The sequence below is a fragment of the Cryptomeria japonica genome, chromosome 8 (assembly GCF_030272615.1).
Source record: "Cryptomeria japonica chromosome 8, Sugi_1.0, whole genome shotgun sequence".
Lineage (NCBI taxonomy): Eukaryota > Viridiplantae > Streptophyta > Pinopsida > Cupressales > Cupressaceae > Cryptomeria > Cryptomeria japonica.
Genome location: NC_081412.1, coordinates 36,237,973 through 36,262,453, shown reverse-complemented (window position 1 = coordinate 36,262,453; position 24,481 = coordinate 36,237,973). Strand labels below are relative to the sequence as shown.

The following is a 24,481-nucleotide window of genomic DNA, read 5'->3' as shown; positions in this document are numbered from 1 at the left end:
ACCCAATATTTGCCTGGAAAATGCAATGCATGGTTCTGACAGAGCCCCTAAACTGCACAAGAACCTCAATACACCTTTCAAGCCAGCTTAATGTTAGAGTAAAGCAAAGATTTCATACTACAAAAGATATAACGCTTGGGGCATAACTAACTTAACAAAATCTTACCACGGGTAATACTTGCCAGATTTTTCCAACCTATCAAATCATCATAGTATCGCAGAAATTGTTAGCCAACAAAGATATCCTGTATCCATAATGCTCATCTAGTACCAAATCCGCCCAAGGAAGATTTTTAGGAAAAACGGAGAATTCAACCAATGACAGCTATCATAGATTTAAACTAGCTGAAATCATAGATAATTTCTTGTTATGAGGCTAACAACTACCTAGAATAAGAGACCTCATTACTGAGAATGCTCAAGGTATTTTGAAATCTTTCGTAAGGAAGCAGAACCAATCTATGCTATAGAGCTAATATTGCAAATAAATAAACATATGCAAAAGATAGCTGAGTGGTTACTGAGAATATATGAATTTAAAAGCATCTGTAAATATATGAATATATATATATATATATATATATATATATATGTCATGTTGGGCCATCTTTGCCTTAAAAGAGAGATAGACGATTGAATGAGCAAAGAATTAGCAAAACCCATACGCCAGAATTTGAATGAAAACATAACTAAGTCTAGTAAATATGTATACTAAACATTCATAAGTTTTCTTAGCATGTATAGTATGTATGGAAGCAAAACCATAGAGTCCAAAAGAGACGAAAGGAAAACCAGAGGCAAGATTCCCCATTAGTGGCCGCTTAAAACACTTATCATAACACTAGTAACCCGAAGGGCCAAAAAACCAAGAGGCTTTCCCTACGGGAGGAGTCTCATCCTCTCCTACCCTGCTTGTGAGGATTCCTGGAGCCCGAGCTATCTGGCTTTGCTGAAGAGGGGTCAGCAAGAGAGGGAGGGATTGGCATATTGTCCGAGATGACTGTGATGTTTTCAGCTTCGAGGTAGTTAATCAACCATTTCTCCCGCAGGGGCTTTTTGACCTGTAGAATCCACGAGAGGAAGAAGAAATTCTTGCTTCTGACAAGACTATAAGCATCAAAGGCTGCAGGCTCCTCAATGACCAAGATGGGGAATCGGCGCACTGGTTTATTCTTTCGGATAAGAACATCATAGTCCCGGAGCTTAGGAGCCATAAGCTCCTCATCAATGTTGACCACCACCCTTTCTAGTTCGCCCAGGACTTCCTTTTTGAAGACCTTTTTACACATCTTCACCACTACTTCTCTATCTTTCTCTAGATGCATGGCGATAGCTAGGAACATTGCTGCAATGTCAGAGTTCGCTCTAGGTCGGTCCTCATTCAGGAGATAGTCTATAGCCAAAGTTTTCAACATGGCACCAGTAATCAGAGGATTTTGTTGGGCCAGGATGCCTTTCATTCTTTCCTCTTTAATCTCTCCAACAAAGGCCATCTAACATTTCAGCCCAAGAAATCTAAGAGTGGTATCCATCGGAGCTGAATGAGAGATAGACAGGCACCAACCCAGCAGCCTAAATAAAGCTGGCGAGTTGATGCTTCGTAAGAAGAGCCCAGAGCAGGTTAGGGTCAAGATCGGAGGGTCACGATATAATAGCATATATTAATGAGTTCATTAGAAATATATAAAATGAAGAAACAAATTATTAAAATAATGTTAATATATTAAATGAAGAAATAAATTATTAAATAATGTTAATATAAGAAATAAGTTATTAAAAAATGTTAATATATTTAATATATTAAATGAAGGAGTAAATTATTAAATAATGTTAATATATTAAGAAATAAATTATTAAATAATATTAATATATTATATAAGTTCATTAAACAAAGAATTAACGCCAATGTTTTATTACCCCACGCGGAAAGTGGTGGGACGGGAGTCGCAGCCCTGGGCTACGACCACCATCACACCCCTTCCCACGAAAGGGATCCCATGGTGGGACGCAACCCCTCCCCACCACGGGTACAAAGTAAGACGGCCTGCAAACCCGAAGAAAGGAAGGCACGGAGAATAGAGGGAAACGGGAGGAATAGAGGTTGCGCCAGCAGTGTGCGAAAAAGGTAAGAGGTCAGCTTGTACGCCACAGGAATATATATGTGTGTGGACGTGTGTGCCGCACACACACATATATGTTTATAACGGATCTGTCATATGTGATATGTCACCAATCTCTTTGACAGAGTTATAGTCTTATCATAATATTGTCTCATGTATATGTATAAATATATGTACATATGTGTATCCACACACACACACACACACATATATATATATGTATGTATCTGCAATCTAATTGTTCATGTAGGATCAATAATAGTAATTAAGAAATATGTAGAGGCAAGCATAAATTAAAAATTAAAAATGATAATGAAAATGTAAATTATTATATGAATAACAATAATTTGGCTATGTGATGGAGGCTATTGGGAGAAAATCCCCTTAGCCTAATTCGGGATTATGATAATCCCTGGTAGGCAGTATATACTGAGTACTCATATGCATATATGTTAAAGGCTTGGGTGTCGGAAACTCACCCAAGAAGAGACGGATCTTGCCGGTACTCTCTGGTAGACTTGGATGATAAGATGTATCATCCAAGGCAAGAATTGATCATATATGACGATCTTCCTTGGTAGGCTTGGATGTAAGATGCTACATCCAAGATGGGAATTGAATTATCCATCGATTTCCCTGGTAAGGCTTGGAACCATAATGGGTTCCAAGAAGACGGGCATTACAACTGCCTAAGGACATATCCCAATACTTCATCCGTATGCTTTTTATTACCTAAGAATTAAGATTTGTTTTAATTAAGTAATTGAAGTTTAATTGCAAATTAGATTAGTAATATATATTTTGTTGCATTCTAACAGTCTGTTTTGCAGGAAAGTGATCTATAACTAGTAGGGACATTACAGTTGGTCTTAGTTTTCAGCGAATTAGGAAGCATTCGGTGATCTAATTTACTTTTTCAATTGCAAGTCTTAATCATAAAAAACCTTGTTTGTGAAAGAAGAAACTTTCAGGTCTTGTACTCAACTTCCGCGACCCAAAAAGACAGGTCAAAGTTCATATTCAGACATTTCTTTTATGCAAAACCTCATTGATGGCCATATCTTTAAGTTTAGGAGTAATGTTAGGTTTTCAGACAGCTTCATCTACTAGATTGGAAAGAGGTTTATCTTTATATGATATTCAGTTTTGTATTGTCTCAAAAGAAACAAATTAAAATGCTAACACAATTCAAAGATTCACAAATAGTTTTTCTCACACAGGCCGTGCTTGCAAGAAAGTATTTATATTCATGGACATCAAACATTTTTTCAACCAAAAAATGAAAATAGTACTGAGTCAACATTTTACAGAAAAAATAGTATGATCTGAACATGCTATTTCATACTGAAGGAGGTAACTATTTAATTCTATGTAGTAAAATATTAAAATAAGAATAACCTACATTCAATATTAAGGACAATGATAATGCTACAGCTCCACGTAGCCCTGACCATATGAGAATAACTGCCTCTTTCCAATCCAGACCATAGCCAAAATATCGTAATCCTGGATATAGTAAAACAACAACTACCACCCGGGATAGCTGTAGCAAAACATAGAGAATAACAAGATCTCCCCAAGTTCCACCTGCATTTGCATTTGCAAGCAAACTGTCTTATTCTAAGATACAAAATGGTATAACATATTGCCAATGTTAATAAATGGAGAAAAGAGATATAGGACGTACTCCTACTATAATGGGAAAACTATTACATGGGCAATGCCATAAATAGAAATATTCTAGTTTAACTTTGATCACATTCCTTGGTGGAAAAACATCATTATTGTAAGTTCTACCAATAACATAAATTCTAACAATTTAAGGAGGGCTGGAATAAATTAGTATGCTAAAACTCTTTTTATATCATCTGTAATCCTCTTACAGATTACTAAACATCTACACTTGTCAATAACAACATAACGTACTTAAACAATTGATAAATGGTTTTGCAGCATGAAACATTAACATTTGAGCATTTCTAAGTTTCAATGGTCCATAGGACAATGCCATTTGACACTAGTTAGTAATAACTTAATCATTACAAATATTATCACCAGACTCATTTGCTGATTGAGTTATTTCAAATATACTGAGAAACAGAACAAATTGCCTAACCTTTAATATTCCCGCTACGAAGTATGCTTTCAGCAATCACCACTCCACTGCCAGCATGAAAAACTTCTATGAAGTCAATAATAATTATAACGTTCTTGGAAAAGTCTCAACTTATAAAACATTATACTGATTGAAAAAAATTCTATGAATTTGTCCTTGTCCCCTCCTTGATTGTTATATATATAATCTAAACCAAGAAATTATTATTATTAATTAAGATAATATTTATTAACAAATGATTATTTGGAATTATTAAATATTTATTTTAATTAATATTTATATGTCAATTATAATATTCTTGAAATATTTAAATTAATTTTATATTACACTGTAATTTCTCATTCCCGAACCAATATTGGATAATAAATAATGATAAAATAAAAATATGAAAGGCTAAACAAAGCATCGATTATTAAAAGGTTAGCGACTTGAATGAAGATCAAACAATGAATTGTTAGTAAACCAACCACATCATAATGTCGTAATCTTAAGGACATCGATTACATAAATAAAGAGACTAATGGGGATCGATCATCCTAAGGAAGAAGATAGCAACTTAATTGATGACTAAGATTATCGATTTAAGGAGTAAGTAACAAAAAAGGAGATTTATGACTTCGATTAGTCAAATAACCATTAATTATGAAAGATGCTATTTGTTTATGGTTATAAATGTACCGATTAATAAATTGATATGGCAGCCATCATTCAAACCAATGCTAATTACATTGTGGATCAAGGGAAGAGTATTAATCGATAATAGTTATGAATAGGCACGTCAATAAAGGACTTATTCAAACGATTTAAGTGAGAAGAGATACGATTTAAAGGATAATGACAGAGATTAAAGATAAGAAGGGAAATGGTTAGGAAAGGACGTGTCTCCTTAATCACATCCCTCTAATCATTAAAAAGGCAATTGAATTCAATCTGAATGGGAGGGAGATTTATAGGGGTTCTAAGATATGTATTTATAGAGGGATCCGTGTTGTGAAATATGGATCGAAGAATAATGACAGCGATTCTGGAAGACTGATTGCCGTGAGTTATTGATCATCTCCATCATTGAATCCGGTTTAAATACAAGAGGAAAGGTTGCCTACGTAGGGACATATCCATACGTGGCGGTTCTTACGGAGGCAACCATTCATAACAATTAGTTTGTTTATGTTTAATTTCCAAACTGTATGCTCTATTAATATATCACTCTCCAGATAATAACCGATTTACCATTAGTTAGATTCATGAGGGCTATATCTTAACACTCCCTCTTAGCAGGAGTGGATCTAAGTAATTTTCTTGGGAGCATATTCTGTCATGACTTCCGACACAATTCGGGACAACATTTAATATAGTCTTGTCATGACAATAAACTCAATATCATGATATCCGGCTCAGTCCGGGACAATCACTTAAGAAGTCAATCATGAGATGATCACATACTTTAGGATCAAGATATCCGGGACAACAACTTAATGTAGTCAATCTTGACACTTGGTCAACTATTGTCAAGATCGTCACCTCGAAATAGTAACCTTAAACATAAGAAGATCGTCATCTTCTTGAACACAGTTAGAATATTGTTAGAATATTGCAATATACATTTTATTTATTTATTCATGAACAAATTACACATGGTAGGAATTTCATCCTAATAATCTCAATTATAATCTAGTCATACCAAGTTTACTTCTAAAGTATTCTATCTTCAATCTTGCAAGTGGCTTGGTGAAGATATCCGCATTTTGTTCTTCAGTACTGATGTACACTAGTTTTATGACGTTTCGATCTACCATATCTCTTATCTAGTGATAAGGGATCTCAATATGTTTGGATCGATTGTGAAAAACTGGATTTACTGAGAGCTTGATACAGCTCTGATTATCACAGTGAATTATTGTTGAATTCAGAGTTTTTCCAAATAATCCAAATAATAACTTTCTTAGCCATACCGCTTCACGAGCTCCCATGGAAGCTGCCATATATTCTGCTTTGGTGGAGCTTTGTGCAACTGCTAACTGTTTTCTGGTGAACCAAGATATCATAGCAGAACCAAGACTGAAGCAACACCCGGTAGTACTTTTACGGTCAGTGGTACTTCCGGCCCAATCAGAATCAGAATATCCTTCAAGTTGAATCTCAACATTTTCATACTTTAAGCCAAGTCTGATTGTGCCTTGTAAATGTCTTAGAATGTGTTTAGCAGCCATTAGATGTATCTTCTTAGGTTCACACATGAAGTGACTTAATACATTTGTAGCATAGCACATATCAGGACAAGTATTTACCAAATACGTGAGTGAACCGACGATTTGTCTATAGAGTGTGGGATCTGTAGGTTCTGAATCTTCTACCTCAATTTTCAGCTTGTGCAAATTAGTTTCCATTGGTGTAGCTAATGGCTTACACTCCATCATCCCAAATCTAGTTAGAATATCTGTGGTGTACTTTCCTTGATTTAGGAAGATGTAGTTTTTCTTCTGCCATACTTCTAATCCCAAAAAATAATGTAGAAGCCCTAGATCCTTCATATCGAATTATGCTGCCAAATCTTGCTTACATTTCTCAATGAGATTATCCTCTCCTGTTATCAAAAGATCATCCACGTAAAGGACCAATATAATCATATTGCCATTTGAAGCCTTGAAGTAGATGTTGGGATCTGCTAGGTTCTTGGAGTACCCTAGTTTGGAGAGATAGTTGTCTATCCTTGCATACCAGGCCCTAGGTGCTTGTTTTAACCCATAGAGAACTTTCTTTAGTTTACAAACATAGCAATTTTTATCACGTACGGTGAATCCTTCTAGTTGTTCTATATATACTTCTTCTTCAATTGAACCATTTAGGAAGGCAGTCTTTACGTCCATTTGATGAATTTTCCATCCTTTGGATGCTGCAATTGCAATGATTGTTCTTACTGACGTATACCGGGCAACTGGGGCAAATGTCTCTTCATAATCAATTCCTGCTTTCTGAGAGAATCCCCTAGCCACAAAGCGAGCTTTATGTTTTTCAATGCTGCCATCAGATGCATATTTGATCTTGAATAACCACTTGGATGAGACAACTGATTTATCTTTTGGTCTAGGAACTATATCCCAAACATCATTCTTTAGTATAGATTGATATTCTTCAACCATAGCATCTTTCCAAGCCTGTTTTGATAAGGCTTCTCTGACATTTGTTGGTTCAGAATTTGTGAGTTCGGTTAGAAGTGCAGCATAACATTTTAGAGTTCTTGTTCTCTTATTTTCTTTGGAAATTTCATTTGGTTCTACATTATTCTCTTCAATCATTTTCCTTGCCCATAGAGGTTTTTTCTTGTTATTGAGTGTTTCAATATTTTCATCAACAAGAGGTTCAGAAGCTCTTATGATGTCCTCCCTCTCAATGTCTGAAGGTTTGGAATTTTCTATGATATTCTCCCTCTCAATCTCAGTTATGTGATCTTCTTCTTCTTTAGAAATGTTATCATCCTCAGGTTCTTTGAGTGTAGTGTTTTCTTCAAACTTTACATCTCTACTTATCTAAACAAATTTTTTTCCTGGAATGTAAATGCGATATCCTTTAGTATTTTCACTATAGCCAATGAAGATACCTCTTTTTCCGGATGGTTCTAGTTTTGTCCTCTTTTCTTTAGGAACATGTATATATACGGGACAGCCAAATATCCTTAAATGACTTAAGTCTGGTTTGTTCCCTGTAAAAGCTTCTACAGGAGTTATGTTTTCTAGAACTGAGTGCGGACATCTGTTTTGAATGTAGACTGTTTTATTTGAAGCTTCTGCCCAGAATGAAGTGTGTAAGTTTTGGTCATGCATCATGGCTTTTGCTGCTTCAATTATGGTTCTGTTCTTTCTTTCTGCTACTCCATTCTGTTGTGGATTATATGGTACAGTATACTCCCTCTTAATCCCAACAGAATTACAAAAGTCTTTGAAGTTGTCAGATGTATATTCTCCCCCATTGTCGGATCTTAACACCTTAATTTTCTTCCCTGACTGGTTTTCTACTAGTGCCTTGAATTCTTTGAACTTAGATAGTACTTCATTTGAGTCTTTGCACTTTAGAAAATATATCCATGTTTTTCGAGAGTAGTCGTCAACAAAGATTATGTAGTATAAGGATCCAGTTAGGGATGGTGTTGACATGGGACCGCATAGGTCTGAGTGAATTAGTTCTAAAATAACTTTTGATTTGTGCTTGCTTGAGGGAAAAGAAACTTTCACATTCTTTCCCAAGGCACATCCTTTGCAAATGTCTGTGTGTTCAAATTTTAGTTGGGGCAGTCCTGAAGTAATCTTCTTTATGTTGGATAGAGCACTATATCTTAGGTGTCCTAATCTTTTGTGCCATAATTCATTATTATTTGAAACTTCAAGATTTAGTGCTTCCTTTTGATCACTGCATAGTTTGTATAGGCTACCATCTCTTGAACCTACTGTTATGGCATTTTTGATATTTGCATTTTTAGGCCAGAGTAGAACTTTATCTTCATTGAAGGTAACCCAATATCCTTGATCAGCTAGGCCTGAGATTGAGGCTAGATTTCTTTTTATTCCAGGTACAAACAGAACATCCTTTAATTGTAGAGATACTCCATTTCTTAGTTTGATAGTACAGGTCCCAATTCCTTTCACAGGATATGTGGAGTTATCTCCAATAGTAACCTCTTCACTTGAGTGCTCGTTAAGTGTTTCAAACTGATTTCTGAATCCAGTTATATGCCTTGATGCTCCACTGTCTACGATCCAAGTGTTTTTATTTGTATTTATTTCGCTTGATAGGGCTAAGAAGAAAAGTGAGTTTTCTCCTTTGACTTCGGCTAGAGTAGCTTGTGTTTTCTTCCTTTCTGGACAATTCTTGTGAGTGTGCCCATATTTGTCGCATTTGTAACACTGAATTTTAGACATATCTCTTTTCTGATGGTTTTTATTTCCTCTCTTCCGTTTGGAGAACTTCTTCTTTTTGTTGAAGGTATTTGTATCGAGTCTATCTTCCACTCTCATATTACTTGACATTTTGAATATTTTCTTAGTTGGATATATCCTCTGCGTATATAGCCTCTACGTTGATTTGTTATTTACTTCCGATAAATGCTTATGAGTAATATGGCTGTCTAATTTATTCTCTTAATATGCTAGCTCTGATACCATGTTGTGAAATATTAAGTGCTTGGATTTCTCCTTCTTTATTTGTCCCTAATCCTCTTGAGATTAGTTGAGATTCCTCTTGAATGCACTCATTCTTAAGTTGTTCAAATTTGGGTAAGGGGGGTGTTCTGCTAATACATTGAATGTAGGATTCCCATGAAATTGGTAATCCTCTTAGGGCTATGAGAGAGATTTCTTGATCATCTACCTCATTTCCAATAGTTTGTAATTGGTCTTTTACTTCAGATATCCTTGAAAAGTATGTAGATATTGTATCATCTTTATTCAACTTTATGTTTAAAAGTTGTTGTTTCAAGGTTAACATTCTGCTCGCATTGTTAACTTCATATGTATTTTTAATGGTTTTAAATACTTCATATGCTTTAGGCAGTCTGGCTATAGATGGAAGAATATGATCTTTGACTGAGTCAATAATTATTTTCTTTGCTTTATTATTACGCCTTTTCCAGGTAGATTTCTCTGGTTCATCATTTGGCATGTCTAGATTTTCTTCTATGTAAGACTCTAATTCTAGTTCTTCAAGAATGGCAATGATTCGTATCTTCCAGGAAACGAAGTTGGAGGCTCCTTCGAGTCTATCTTCCACTCTCATATTACTTGACATTTTGAATATTTTCTTAGTTGGATATATCATCTGCATATATAGCCTCTGCGTTGATTTGTTATTTACTTCCGATAAATGCTTATGAGTAATATGACTGTCTAATTTATTCTCTTAATATGCTGGCTCTGATACCATGTTGTGAAATATGGATTGAAGAATAATGACAGCGATTCTGGAAGACTGATGGCCGTGAGTTATTGATCGTCTCCATCATTGAATCCGGTTTAAATACAAGAGGAAAGGTTGCCTATGTAGGGACATGTCCATACGTGGCAGTTGCTACGTATGGACATGTCCCTACGGAGGCAACCGTTCATAACAATTAGTTTGTTTATGTTTAATTTCCAAACTGTATGCTCTGTTAATATATCACTCTCCAGATAATAACTGATTTACCATTAGTTAGATTCATGAGGGCTATATCTTAACAATCCGCTCGATGGAGTGATGGCCTTTGGCATTAATCAGGTTGTACAGTTCGTAGGATGTGAATAGAAGTAGGAAACAATTTCAAAGCATCGCTCCATCTCATCAACAAGGCCCATCAAATCGGCCTATACCAATCATCCATTGGACAAATCTTGTGAATATTAAATAAGGAACCAGTATCATAGCACCCTACAGATAATATCTATTTCATCGCACTAAATAATATAATCGCTAATTTGACGTGGTCATTCTATTGGTGACTCCCACGAATCAGAACGAGGTCATAACTGTTATTAAGTTAACATGCAGTAACATATTTGTTCTTGAGGGTAGCGATGTGCCTAATATGAATTCTTAATATACGTAGCCCGATAATGTTGTATGCAGAAGGTAATAATAATAATATTAACATAAACTACAATGATACTAATACTACGACATTCATACTTAACAATTTCACATACTATGGCAGACCAAATCTGACGCACATCAGATCTGTCTGCCACTACAGTTACTAAGTGGAATAATGATTAGTGACTTAGTAAATGGATATTGATAGTAATTTATATTATAGGGAATATAATCTGATTTATTTATTTTATATGTGTATATACAAAGGTTGATTAGTCAACTAATATCTTATAAAGAACTATTCTATAGTAAAACATATAGTGTAATACTACCTGAACTTAAATATATATATGTATGTATGCGGTATATATATATATATGTATGTATGCATATATATAAGCAGGATATATGTATGTATGTAGGATCACTAATAGTAATTAAAAGGATGTAGAGGCAGGCATAAATTATAGATTAAAAATGATAATGAAAGAATATTATATGAATAACAATAATGTGGCTATATGATGGAGGCTATTGGGAGGAAATTCCCTTAGCCTAATTCAGGGATTATGATAATCCCTGGTAGGCAATATATACTGAGTATTCATGTGTATATATGTTAAGGCTTGGGTGTCAAAAGCTCACCCAAGAAGAGACGGATTTGGCCGGTCCTCTCTGGTAGACTTGGATGATAAGATGTATCATCCAAGGCAAGGAATTGATCATATTGATGATCTTGCTTGGTAGGCTTGGATGTAAGATGTAAGATGTTACATCCAAGACAGGAATAGAATTATCCATTGATTTCCTGGTAAGGCTTGGAACCATGATGGGTTCCAAGACGGCGGGCATTACAACCGCCTAAGGACGTGTCCCAGTACTGCATTCGTATCCTTTTTATTAAATAAGAATTGAGACTAGTTTTAATTAAGTAATTGAAGTTTAATTGCAAATTAGATTAGGTATATATATATATATATATATATATATATATATATATATATATATATATATATTTGTTGCATTCTAACAGTCTGTTTTGAAGGACAGTGATCCCTAACTAGTAGGGACATTACAGAATTCAAATTTGATAAGTGGACCTCCACATAAAATTGGTCATATAAAACTGATATAGGAGGAACCACCCACGAATGAATCATTGTAAATGGTAATTACAATGCTTAATAAGCCACATTTTTTATGACATAATGAATTAACCTGTGTATTTATCTATCATTCGACAATTGAAAATATACAGAAATGTATCCAATATTACATAGCACGAGACAAGAGATGTATGATGGGAACCAATGTACCCTAATATTTAATATACTTCAACGTAGAAGAATAACTTTGAGGTAGTGCAACAACAAACAATATTCCTAACTCTAAGGATTCACTCCAAATATACCCCATATGAGAGGCAAACCAAATAAATTACCTTTCAATGATCCTTTATGATAATAGATGCCTCTATATAGAGACTCTCCTTTAAAAACCCTATGGTTAGAGTGAAACTTTATCCCACCTAATACACAATAAGTAATTAATTTACCAATTGCCTCCAACCTGAACACTTCTTATGTTTGCAACAAGTTGGCCGCTTGATAACGTTTGTCAGATTCATGAGAAATCTAAAGACTAAATGTTAGAAGGAAGAAAAACAAATTCTGAGATATGTACAGAATACATATATTTTTGCCTTGGTTTGGCATGAATGATAACATTCAGTTGCTTGTATATGATGAACTTGAAGCTAATTGGTGGGATCCTTGGATGATAAAAAGTCTGCAACAGGAGGATAGACATGCACCCTAGGAACCAGGTTTGTTTCATGCGTTAGCAAGAAACAACAAACAATGCCTCTTTCTTCCATTGAAGAGTGTAAAGATAATGGCCTTACACATTGTGAAGCAACTTGGTTCGTAAGATTAGTTGCTTATTTTGTGATGTCCTCTTTTCAATCTGAGCATTGAATGGAATTTCTATTAACAAGTAGGGGTAATTAGGAAATGAAGGTCTTGTCGGTAGTTCAGTCAAATCAGGACTAAGTCTTCACTCGTCAACTATAATAATAAAGGTCCTGCTGGTAGTTAAGTCAGATGAGGATTAAGTCTTTGGTCTTCAAGTAGAATAATAAAGGTCCTGTCGGCAGTCAAGTCATATTCAGACTAAGCTTTCCGTCTTAGGTCTTACACTGGAATAAGGTGAGTTAGTTTCACTTAGTTGTTAGCTATCTTGGTTGTTAGTTATCTCAACAAAATAAGTTGTTAGTTTCAGTTATATGCAGATAAATTAGGACTTATGTGGTCTGTTATCTTGCTGAAATCTTGGGAGCGAATGATCAGTTCATTAACAATAAACAGGGGTTTAATTCCTCAAATTGACAGATCACCCATATTGAGGGTATTATATGCAGCACAGGTAATAATAGAAAAACAACTTTTGGAAATCATTTAATATAAAAAACTTTTTTAATTGAAGAATGCAGCAGCAGACTCCTTCAGTGCCTGGGATAAAAATCCATAAGTAAAGAATGTAACCTTCCCTTAGCCATTACCATTTCCATTTTTTTCTGTAGCATCAGTAGTTATCATGACATAGGAAAGGAAGTTCGAAGGGTTATCTGTAGTATAACAGGGAGCAAAGAAACCCTCACCAGTAGCCATTGTCACTAGGTAACAACAAGATTGAATCTGAGCATCTGGAATCCAATCAGTGTCTAGTTTCATCCCAGGATCCATTCTAAATACTTGGACCATCGAAGAAAAAAACGAAAAAAAAAAAAAAAAAGCCAAAATCGCGCCAGAACTCATGATTTCTTCCCCAAGAATACAGCAATTTTTTGGCAGTTAAATCTACCAAAACGCATTTTAAACACGTAATTCAACAAAAATCCATCAAGAATTGGATGTCAATGTTTGCCGCAAACTGTGAAGTGGGAAGCTATAAAAAATCGCCGAAAATTTATTTAATGGGTTTTGTGAAAACCAGATAATTTTCGCAGGAGGTAAAAATTCTTGTTTCAAGCAACTAGAAGGTCGATTTACCAGCTACAAGAGTACCATCAGCAGCTACAGGCATGAGCAGTACTGGAGGTACTTAGTTTTTAAATTTGTTTTAAAAAAAAATTTAACATAGTGTACAAGGTCGAAGATAAACAAAAAAAAATAGAGTATATTTGGGGAAGAAATACTAAGCAGATAAAATTTTAGAATATATTTATAATATTTTTAAATGTAAAATATTACAAATATACTCTCAAGTTTTACGGAAATTCGGAGATAAAATTTGAGAATACATTTGTAAAATTTCTTTATTATTTCTAAAAGTTAGAAATGTAAAGAAATTTTAATAATAATTATGAAAAAATAAAATTACAACTTATATAAGGTACATAGTAAAAAAATATGTTATATAAGGATAGTGATTTCTAATAGTGAAATTTGTAAATTTATGTTAATTTCTATTTTATTTTATTTTATTTTGGGAACTTTTTTAATATGTATACATAGTAAATAGCATAACCTTGTGAGAAGGTTAGTAGCAAAGTTCCCAAACTCGGACTCGGCAAGACCGACTCGACTCGTGACTCTGCTATGACTCGGCAACAACTCGGCAAAGACTCGGCAAAGACTCGGCAAAATAAAAAAAACCCTTGAAATTTAGAGATTTAAAACTTGTTTCATGCACCCATTATTGAATAAAGATTAAAGACACTATAACATCATCAAATAGAAGCTCTAGCTCATCCTCAGCCTCAGCCTTAGAGGAGTCTATCTGCCTCCTACAAAGGGGTCTAAGGTAGGTCCTGCATGACTGAGTAACCATAGTCTCTGCCTGTGAGGTGCCACAATGATCAACATCAGTTGTGCTTGTGCCGGATCGTGCTCTATCCTCCTCCTCTGCCATACCCACAGCCTCAGACTCTCTGTTTGCCATGTCTGACATGCTGCGGCGCGAGTCCTGGAGCTCGGATTCGGCGAGTTTTACCATAACTCGCCCGAGTTAGGCGAGTTACAAGCAAAACTCGCCGAGTCCAAGTCACGAGTTGTCAAAACTCGTCGGGCTTGGCTCGACTCGCCAACTCGGAAAACTCGCCTGACTCACGACAAGTTTGGGAACTCTGGTTAGTAGTATTAAAAAACATGACTTATCTATTCAATTTTGCATTTCATCTTAAACCTAATATTAATTCAACAATGTTGTTTTTAATGGTAGATTTGTTATATATCATACAAGTACTTGATTGTTAATGTGATTGACTACCCAAGCTTCATCTACTTTTAAACTAGAATATAATATATATGGGCTCCAATAATAAACAACTAAAATTGAAATGTGTTTGTAAATTTGTAGATTTGATCATAATGCCACAATAGAAAGATTTTGCATGGACACATTGCACAGTGTTTGAAAGAAATTACTAGTGTCATTTTTTTTTTCAAATGGCATTTGGCAAAGAAAGCAGGACATGATACTACTAGGTGCACTAAATACCTTGTAAATGTTACCTTTTAGGCAAATCAAGCCCTTCTAGGGATTTTTGAGGGTAAAGCAAAAAATGCAACAATTGGAGTAGAAGAAGCTTCTAATTCTGTTTGGATAAAGCAGGTGGTGCACAACAATATTTTAGGGAATCTAAGTCAACACCTCCTTCTACAGCACCTAGCCCAAACACAAGTGGAGGAAAAATTAATTATTTCTTTGCACCTCGTACTACGCTAGAATCATAGACCTCTTTGGAGAGTACATGGTGGAGAAAGAATGTCCATGAACAAGCAAGAAAGGTGATTGAAAACTTTTGATACTACTTTAGCTTGTCATTCCATATTGGGAAGGTCTGGTGGATGCTATTGCAATTGCAGGTCTTGGGTTTCAAGCCCCATCTTATGAGACATTGAAGATTTCGGAGGCGGTTAGGCAAGTTGTAGAATTTTCAAAGCCTCTAGTAAAAGTTTTGAAACTTGTGGGTGGACATAAACCCTCCATGAGATATTTGTATGAGGCCATGGATAGGACCAAAGAGGTGATGAGGGGTGGGATGGAAAATAATAGAAACAAATACATGCCATTATGGGAAATACTTGATAGAAGATGGGATCAACAGATGCACTCTCCTCACCATGCTGCAGGATACTATCTCAATTTAGCATGTTCTATAACTCTTCATTCATACATGATGATGTTGAGATCACACGCAGCTTGTTCATATGCATGGAGAAAGTGTTTTCAAACCCAAAACAATTGCATGCAACTATGGCAGAGTTACCAATGTACAAGCAAGCAAGGGGTTTTCTTTCCTCGAAGACTGATGTGGAAGGCAAGAAGACCTTCCAACCAAGTAGATTCTATAAACTTCTAATAGTTTCTCTATTTTTGTAGATATGATCATTAAATGTGTTAAGATTTTAAGATATTCTCGGATGATATCATGTCTAATTAATGTGTTTTTCAGTGCATTGGTGGGATTTTTTTAGGCATGAAACCAAAAATCTTAGATGGATGGCGAAACACATTTTGAGTCAGCCATATAGCTCATCTGCTTGTGAGTATACTTGGAGTGTTATTGAACACATACATTCCAAGAAACAAAACCGCCTAACACAACAACATATGAATGACTTGGTATTTGTTCACCACAATCTACGCTCGAAGCTTAAAAAAGCTCAACGTTAGACTTTTAATATACTAGCAATAGTTGAAATTGTATTTATTATGTATTTTACTTATAAGAAAAAGTCTAATTCATAAATGGAGAAAAATAGGTATTATTGAGGATGACAAGCCAATTGACCTTGATGAGATTGATCCAATGTCTGAGGGGATTGTTGATGATGAATTCCTTGAGCCTGAGGATTTTGGGATCCTAATGGAGGCCAACCTAAATCCTTATGATTTTGAACAAATTAGGAGACTTTGGTGCAAGAGCACCTGGGCTACAATGTTCCCTCACAAAGGCATTTTTTATGTGTTGTTTTTTGTGTTGATTCAAGTTGTAATAAGGCCCTATGGACCATTTTATGTCATCTCATATCATTTGTAATCATCTCATATCAAATTCTAAGGCCTTGGTGCCATGGGAGTCATATAGTTGTATTGGGTCTTAATAGGGTAAAAGTTGGTCAAACTCACTCAAATGTATCCACATGAGTGGAAATGGTGTAATCTATGTTCTAGGATATATTTTGATGTGTTTTGAAGGTATTTGTGAAGTTTTAAGTCCATATGTTGAGTGGATCAAAAAATTGTCAAAAGATGAAAAAGTTGCTTAGCAACTTTTACATCTTTTTAATGAAAAGTTGTTCCCAACAGTTACCCCTTTCAAAAATCAGTTGGGGGACATTGGTTTGGGTCCAAACAAGTATAAATAACCTCATTTTGGTCGAGGTTGGGTTGTTGGCATTGCATGTGGTGATTGGAGGAAGACTGAAAATTTGATGCTTTTTTGGTCATAACTTCTTTGTCCGGACAGATCAGAATGTAAGGCTGCACTTTTTGAAAAGCTCTATGAACTACCTTTCATTCAAGACCAATTTTGTGAGATTTGGTTGAGTTTTGTGCATTTGGTGGGCGTTTTCCGAAAACTATTCTGAAACCCTTGGTTCAAGGGCTGAACGAGGGTTTTGATGAAATCTACACATTCCACCATTCAAAAATCCTAAAAATTGGTGGAATGGTAGATGGGGAGGTAATCCATATGGGTTTTCTTCTATTTTTGCAAGGGACAACTTTTGGATCATGTTTGAGGCATTGAACGCCAAAATTTTCAGGTGTTAGGCCGTGGGAGAAAGGGTATGGTAAATGATTTGAAATTTGGGGTCAAAACAAAGCATGGGGTTGTAAAAACCTGTGAAATCTATTTGTCCTTGATATGTCCTCACTGTGGAGTTGTCTCTATGTGATTTGTTTTTGAGGCATTTGGTGTGTAAAAGTGTCCTAATTATGCACTTGAAACCCTTCTACAATTTGAATTTGACCCCAATGTTCCAAAGAAACCTATAGGGGTTTTAACATATGTTGTCGAACATCCAAAAGGGTATCTGAAAAGGTTTTCCTTTTGTGTAGGTGATAAAGAGATTGGAAGTTATTGCCAAAATACCCTCTAAGCAGGGTTAGTAGAGTATAGGAGCCATTGCAAGGCAAACCTTACAAGGGAGCATCTTGGAGTCAAACCCCTGCATTTGAGGAATAGTCCTGATGCCTTTAACCATTGTAAAAGCTTGCCCTTGAGTTCCTCAATCATTTTGCGAGGTTATGTCAGGTTTGGTGTAAATTGGGTAGAGTTTGTGTTGAGTAATGCATGGATTACTAAAACAAGAGTGAGTCTTGGCTTGTGATTTGGGAGTCTGAGTTTGGTTGTTGTTTTGAGTCATTCAATCCACCCTAGAACCTCTGCATCAGACTCTTACCCAGGAGCTTCGACATTAAGACCTCCTACTTGTTGACGTGGCTAAAGTCATATTACCAACTCCTTCCGGTCCACATAGAATAGAATTCGTGAGCAATCCCATTCCCTCTTACTTAAGGAAGTTCCAGTGTTGTTTTAAATGATCATTGCCAGACAACCTCAAGGTTCACTTTTTCAGGTCTTGACTACGGGGTAGCTCAATGGTTGATATGTCTTGCTGATAGACACAAGGGGACTTACGTTTTGGATAGAATAAGCTTTTGGCTTACACAAAGTCCATAAGACTCTACAGGTCTTAACTTCCTCCGATAATTCCTGGGTATGATGCTATTTTTACAGTTTCAGCTTTCAAATTTTCTAAAAAAGGGGAAAAAGAGAGAGGACAGGAGAAATTAACTAACTATTCTATTTAAAATAACATATTCAGGTAAATAGATTGAAATCTTATGAAAACCAAATTTAACTTTGCCAGTAAATTTTACACAACTGAGTAAAATCAATTGCAATCTTCAAAGGAAACTAGATTTTCAAATTATTATACACAAATGTTGAATCCAGAAATTCACCCATCTAGTATTTAACAACCGAACTAAGTTCAGACTAACCATGCAGGGGGATTGGCAATCATCCAGTCCTTAATGGTATAAACTAAAGATTCCTATCAAATATAAACCTAAATATATTACCTGAAAACAAAATACATGACATAACTTTAAATGGTGAAGGGAACCATGCACTCATAGGAAATAACAACAGCTTTAAACTCCGTTAATTCTGTATATATTTCGATAGAGTTTCTTCAACAATTCAAGGACTTCTTACAAAAACAAGGGAAAACCAGTCCCTTTAAATAGGTTTTCAAAATTGGATTAATGGCCCAGATTAAACATACACGTGGCCTAGATTCATCCTAAAGGGAATGGCTGCCCATACCTAGTTAATAGGGAACATACCTCCTTACCAACTACTAACTAACAACTACCCACCATAAAGTTGCCTCCAAAAAAGTGCATTTGCACGGATCTCAAAATCTGCAATGTACTGGGGTAGTTGGGGAAATAACTAACTTTGGGGAACACATTTTTTTATAATTCCAAGGTAGATTCTTTCCCCAAAAAGTCATTTTCTCCATCCAAATAGTCTGTCCAAATATCCCGGTCTGTTGCCTGCTCTACCTAAACATACTTCTCAAATCGTACACACACAGTACACAATTGTTAAGGGGAGAAATAGGGTGATTAAGCATTCTGAAGAGGATGTCCTCACAATGACTATCCAATCTTCTTAGTCATTTGAACCAGCCTATCTGATAAGTTTCAAACTGCAGTGTGTTTGCGTGCAGCTTGTTGGCGAATTCTATGTCAGTTGTGGAGTATGTGGTCTTATCACTTTTCAACCAGCCATTCCAGCGCAATTTCATTTCGTCACTCTCCATGTTATCTTTCCAGTTGCTGACTAATGTCTTGAGGGCATCCTCACAGAAAGCCCTAACATTAGACGAGATTTCCTTGTACTCATCCCATCCTTTGTTGATGGTGTCTGCCATGTCATTCATGTTAAAAATCCAGTACCATTCATTAAAAGTGTTGATGCTATGGGGATTGAGGATTGTCTATAGCACGGGAATCCGAGGATGAGTCTAGAACAAAGCCCTCATGATGGGTAGGGCTTTTTCAATCGCCTTGTGGAATTTGTTGAATTCTTTCTCGACATCCAGCAGCTTTTGGCAGGTTCATTCTAGATCCATTATCATCTTGGTTGCATCCTCGATCACTTGGTTTCCCCTTGCCTTGATGCCCTCGGTCCATTCTCTAATTGCCTTTCTCATGTCGCGCACTCCCTCAAATTCAGTCATGGTTTTCTGTGCCAGTGCTAATGGAGGAACATGGGTCTTGGTGGCATGCTGCAGTGGCTTCAGTAGATGATCTATGTAGCCCTCGGCTTGCTCGACACATGCTCTATACATATCTCGTTCAGCAATCATTTCGTTGAGCTATCTAAGTATATTTTGCACAGAGTCCTTGAACTCTTCCCTTTCTTGCTCTTTGGTCACTTTCCCCAGCATGATAGATGTAATGTTGTAACCGGCCAAAGAGACCTCTTCTGCTAGTTTGCCTTAAAGCGGAGCAGCAATATGAATTGTTCAATTCCTCTGTCCATCTTTCGTGATTCTAGAATAGGTTCTTGGCTTCTTCCCCTTGGCTTGAGATTCCCCTATTCGAGAGAATATGTCTTGCAGGTTGATGGGTGACGTGACAGTTGCCTTCTGCTGGGCTCAGGCTAGTAACCACTCGTGAGGGATAGTCTGTCCTAAGGTGACTACTAACTCCCTGCCTTGTTCTCTAGATGCCTCACCGGATTCACTGCATACCCATGGCTGACTAGACATGCAAGAAGGCGGATTAGGTGTTGTGTCCTGACCTTTGCTTACAGTCGAATTTTCACCCACCTCACTGAGCAATTGTGGAGTAACTTCTAATGTCAGTTGCTCTTCAATCTTGTGGGGTTCCTCGGTTTTATCCTCTTCTTTCTCCCCTTTGACTGCAGTATTATCTCCTGCATCATCTTCTTCTTGTCATTCCTCATGCCTGTCTTCCTGTTGGTGCTCTTGCTTGCTCGCTTCCTCATTCGGCACAAATTCTCCCTTGACCTGATTTTCAGGTCTATCCAAATTGATGATCTTCGTATCTACTCCTTGCTCATTAGTCCGCTACGGATCATTTGCCTCTTGCAAATCAATTGTCTCTTGGGCAACTGGATCATTCTGTGGAGGGGTAGGTAGACGATCAATTTCGACTACCTTGTTGTCTAAGTTAGGGTCCTTCGATGATGTGGCGACCACTGGTCTTCTTATTGGTATCTTTCCTCACACGTGAGCCTCAAGTGATTGGTTGGGATTCTCTTTATCCTCTTCGATGCTCGTGTTCCCTTGCTAGCCTTTTCTTTTATTATTTTCTTTTTGGGCTTTTCAACCTCTTCCTCCCTTGCTACACTTGATGCTTCTTCGTCTTTTGAAGACTGGGACTCAAAGCCTCCCGTCAAATTGTACGTAAACTGGATCCCCTCATGAGTTAGCCACTCGATCTGTTGGTATTGCCAGCCATACATATACCTCCTAGGGCCTTCCATTATAGCTTCCAGATTTGTAATTGGGTCCTGTTGTGACCATTTCACACATCGCCCCATCAAAATGGGGACCCCCACTCTTTTTTGGGTCTTTCTTTCTCTTTGCTTAGCTTTCTCTGCTTGTTTGGTGTTTTGAGTGTGTTAGTGATGGCCTAGGTTAGGTGAGCTAGGGTTTCCTTCGTAGAGCTTGTCTGGGGTCCTTTTTTGGGCCAAGTCTGACCTAAACTCGGGGAGGTCTTTATTCTCTACCTTAAACCCTGATGTAATTTTACCAATATCTTGCCTTAAAAAGTTGGTGAGTGTATATTTTGTAGAGGAAGTCTTTAGGAGTTTTGGTTCAAATAAGTCAAGGTTATGAGTTGTTAGGCCAGAGTCTTGTCTTCTGTGGAATCTGAGTTGGTGTGATGAAGCAAATGATCGAAGTATGGGCACAAACGACGAAGGCTAGCATGGGCAAGTTTGGAGGCATGCAATTATGAAGAATTGACTTCAAAATTTGAGGGAGAGTTAAGGATGTGAGCTCAAAGAACAATTTCACTCCTAACCCTTCCAAAGGGTTCAGAGTGAATTTCCTCATACCTTCTTTCTTAGTCCTAATTTGCATCACAAACCTTGCTCCCATGACATCTTGAAGAGGATAAATACACTTGGAGCTTGAGGAAATGGAGAATTTGGGCAAAACCACCAAATTCGCTCCTGACCCTTCCAAAGGGTCCAGAGCGAAATTTGTTTAAGCTCCTGACCCTTCCAAAGGGTCCAAGGCGAAATTCTCCACATGACCTAATTCCTCATTAGAAACATTGAATGGTGGTCATGCATGGCAAGGAAGAGATTCAAAGGTCAATTTTAAGACAAAGCCAAGTGAAAAAGGATGTGAATTGAGCTTAGAAGAGTAATTTCGCTCCTGACCCTTCCGAAGGGTCCACAGCGAATTTCTTCATAAAGCATTTTACCTTGCTCAAAACTATGAACTAATCCATTTCCCATGCATTTTTTAAAGAAAAACACTTGTTTTGATGGGGAAAGGTTGGATATGAAGTCAGTGATGAGAAAATTGAGCCTAAAACCTCAATTTCGCTCTGGACCCTTCCAAAGGGTCCAAAGCAAATTTCCTTGGTTCTCTCTTCTTGGTCCTAATTTGCATTGCAAACCTTGTCCCTAGGGCGTTATTGAGAAAGTATTGATAGGTCCTAATTTTCTCTCACAATAAATGGAGCTATTGTGTTCACAACAATGTGATATAACTTATTGAAAGATAGAAGAAATTCCTCCCTTGCTAAGAGGGAGTGTGGAAGTTATGTAGCATTCTGATCACAGATTATATATATCATCGAACCTATATATAATCAGTAATAGTTTTATATTACTGATTATACATAGCATCGATTGTATTAGTATACCAATCTGTATATGCAATGATTAATATTGTTATAACATATTATCGGTTACACTAATTATACCGATTGCATATTGTTTGGTTATACGTTGATTATTGTTATCAATAGTTATCGATAAACATGGCTCCACATAGGAGTCACGACTCTATGTGGAACCATGTCAGTTTCACATAGAGTTGTGACTCTATGTTGACCACCGAGCCTATATAATATCAACCATATCACATTCGGTTGTGAGACACACACAGCGAACAATATAGAGAAGAGTCAACATACGAAAGTTGATATTAAGTATAGTCAAGATTGGTGATTGAAGCGGAGAATATTGTGAGAGAAGATAGAGTGATCTGCAGTGTGAGAAGTCTGCCATATACGAACTTGGATAGTTCGATATACTGCATAATCAGCATTGAGAAAATCTGATAAATACAACAGTAAATAAGATCGACATTATATTGCAATCTGGAATTATTAAGATATCAGTAATATATTATAAGGATTAAATTAATATCTAAGTGTTAATAAAATTTAAAAAATACTAACCTATTTTAAAAATCAGAACATTCACATGAGTGTAGTCATTGTGTTAGTCATCACGATGAGGTGATGTGACTTATAGAGATTATGAAGGATTCCTCCCTAAGCTAAGAGGGAGTGTTAATGATAGGGTAGCTTTGGTCGTACTCCTGGGCCGACAAAGACAACTTAATTGTCCAATTGGCCTATCGGCCTTGGACAATTACATCTATCGACTTATGAATGAAAGAATATAATTAATATTTATATACGTGCAACTATGACCCTATGCGATTAATTAATGATTAATTAATTTGTTTTGCGGCCGACTTGAAAGTCCACCACCCCCCTTGGTTTGGGTCATGGTGATTTGGGAAAGATGCGACTCTTGATGAAAAGTCTCCACCACCATATATAAGGGAGATCGTGTCATCTTCCTTGGCAATAATCCGATACATATAGCAGGTACGATAGTCATAGCAAGTCGGATATCCACAACAGTGTAATATCACAGTTTATTGATATAGCAAGTCATCTTCAAGCAGATCGTATACAGCAGATCGATATACATACATTGCAGATGGGATTCCTTTGTGGCAAGTTTGAATTCATTCAATAGCTGGTCTTGTATATTCTGTGATAGAGCAAAGTTATATTCAGAGTCCAGACTGATCGAACATCATCCTTTCCTATCAGATTGTGATCAAAGCACAAATAAAATTTAAAATCACCTGCCTATTATAATCTGGTCAAAACTTAACAATTTGAACATCTTTGAAATGTCCTTAGAAGATTGCATTGAGCTGTGTCAAATTGTTCAGTTTGATGGTGAGACCTTGCCCGGTAGGATTCTACCTAATCATTCATCCATCTTCTTACATTCTAGGCCTTAGAATAGACTCTCTCAACCCTTTGCTTTTGCTATTTTTTCAACCTCGAGCTAGTCTAGAATTAAAAAGCATCACCAGATTGCAACAATCAGATGGTCTAAGTTCCAACAAATCAAGCATTCAGGCATTCAAACATGAGTCCCCTTGTGATTCCAGCATAATCACATCAAACCAATGAGCTTATCCACATGTAGTGACCCTACATTCATGAACCTTGGAGTCTTCTCAAGTGATCCTTAACCTAATCTTCAACATTTAAGAGATTTTGTTCAAGAAAGGATAACATACTTTTGGGTATTTTATTCTGTGTTCGCATGTGCATAAAAAACACATCAACACAACTTATT

The 24,481-nt window shown here is 36.4% G+C and overlaps 1 protein-coding gene across 5 annotated transcripts in view; it reads right to left on the bottom strand.

Moving 5' to 3' along the window:
* The window catches only part of LOC131064569 (sodium/hydrogen exchanger 8), a 252,279-nt gene that overhangs the window by 138,968 nt on the left and 88,830 nt on the right, over positions 1-24,481 (bottom strand). For all 5 annotated transcript variants that reach the window (XM_057998748.2, XM_057998751.2, XM_057998752.2 and 2 more), the window contains 2 exons: positions 4,237-4,283; positions 3,523-3,707 (listed from right to left, as the gene is read on the bottom strand). In XM_057998748.2, the coding sequence (XP_057854731.1) occupies positions 3,523-3,707; positions 4,237-4,283 (232 nt within the window). The remainder of the gene's footprint in view (positions 1-3,522; positions 3,708-4,236; positions 4,284-24,481) is intronic.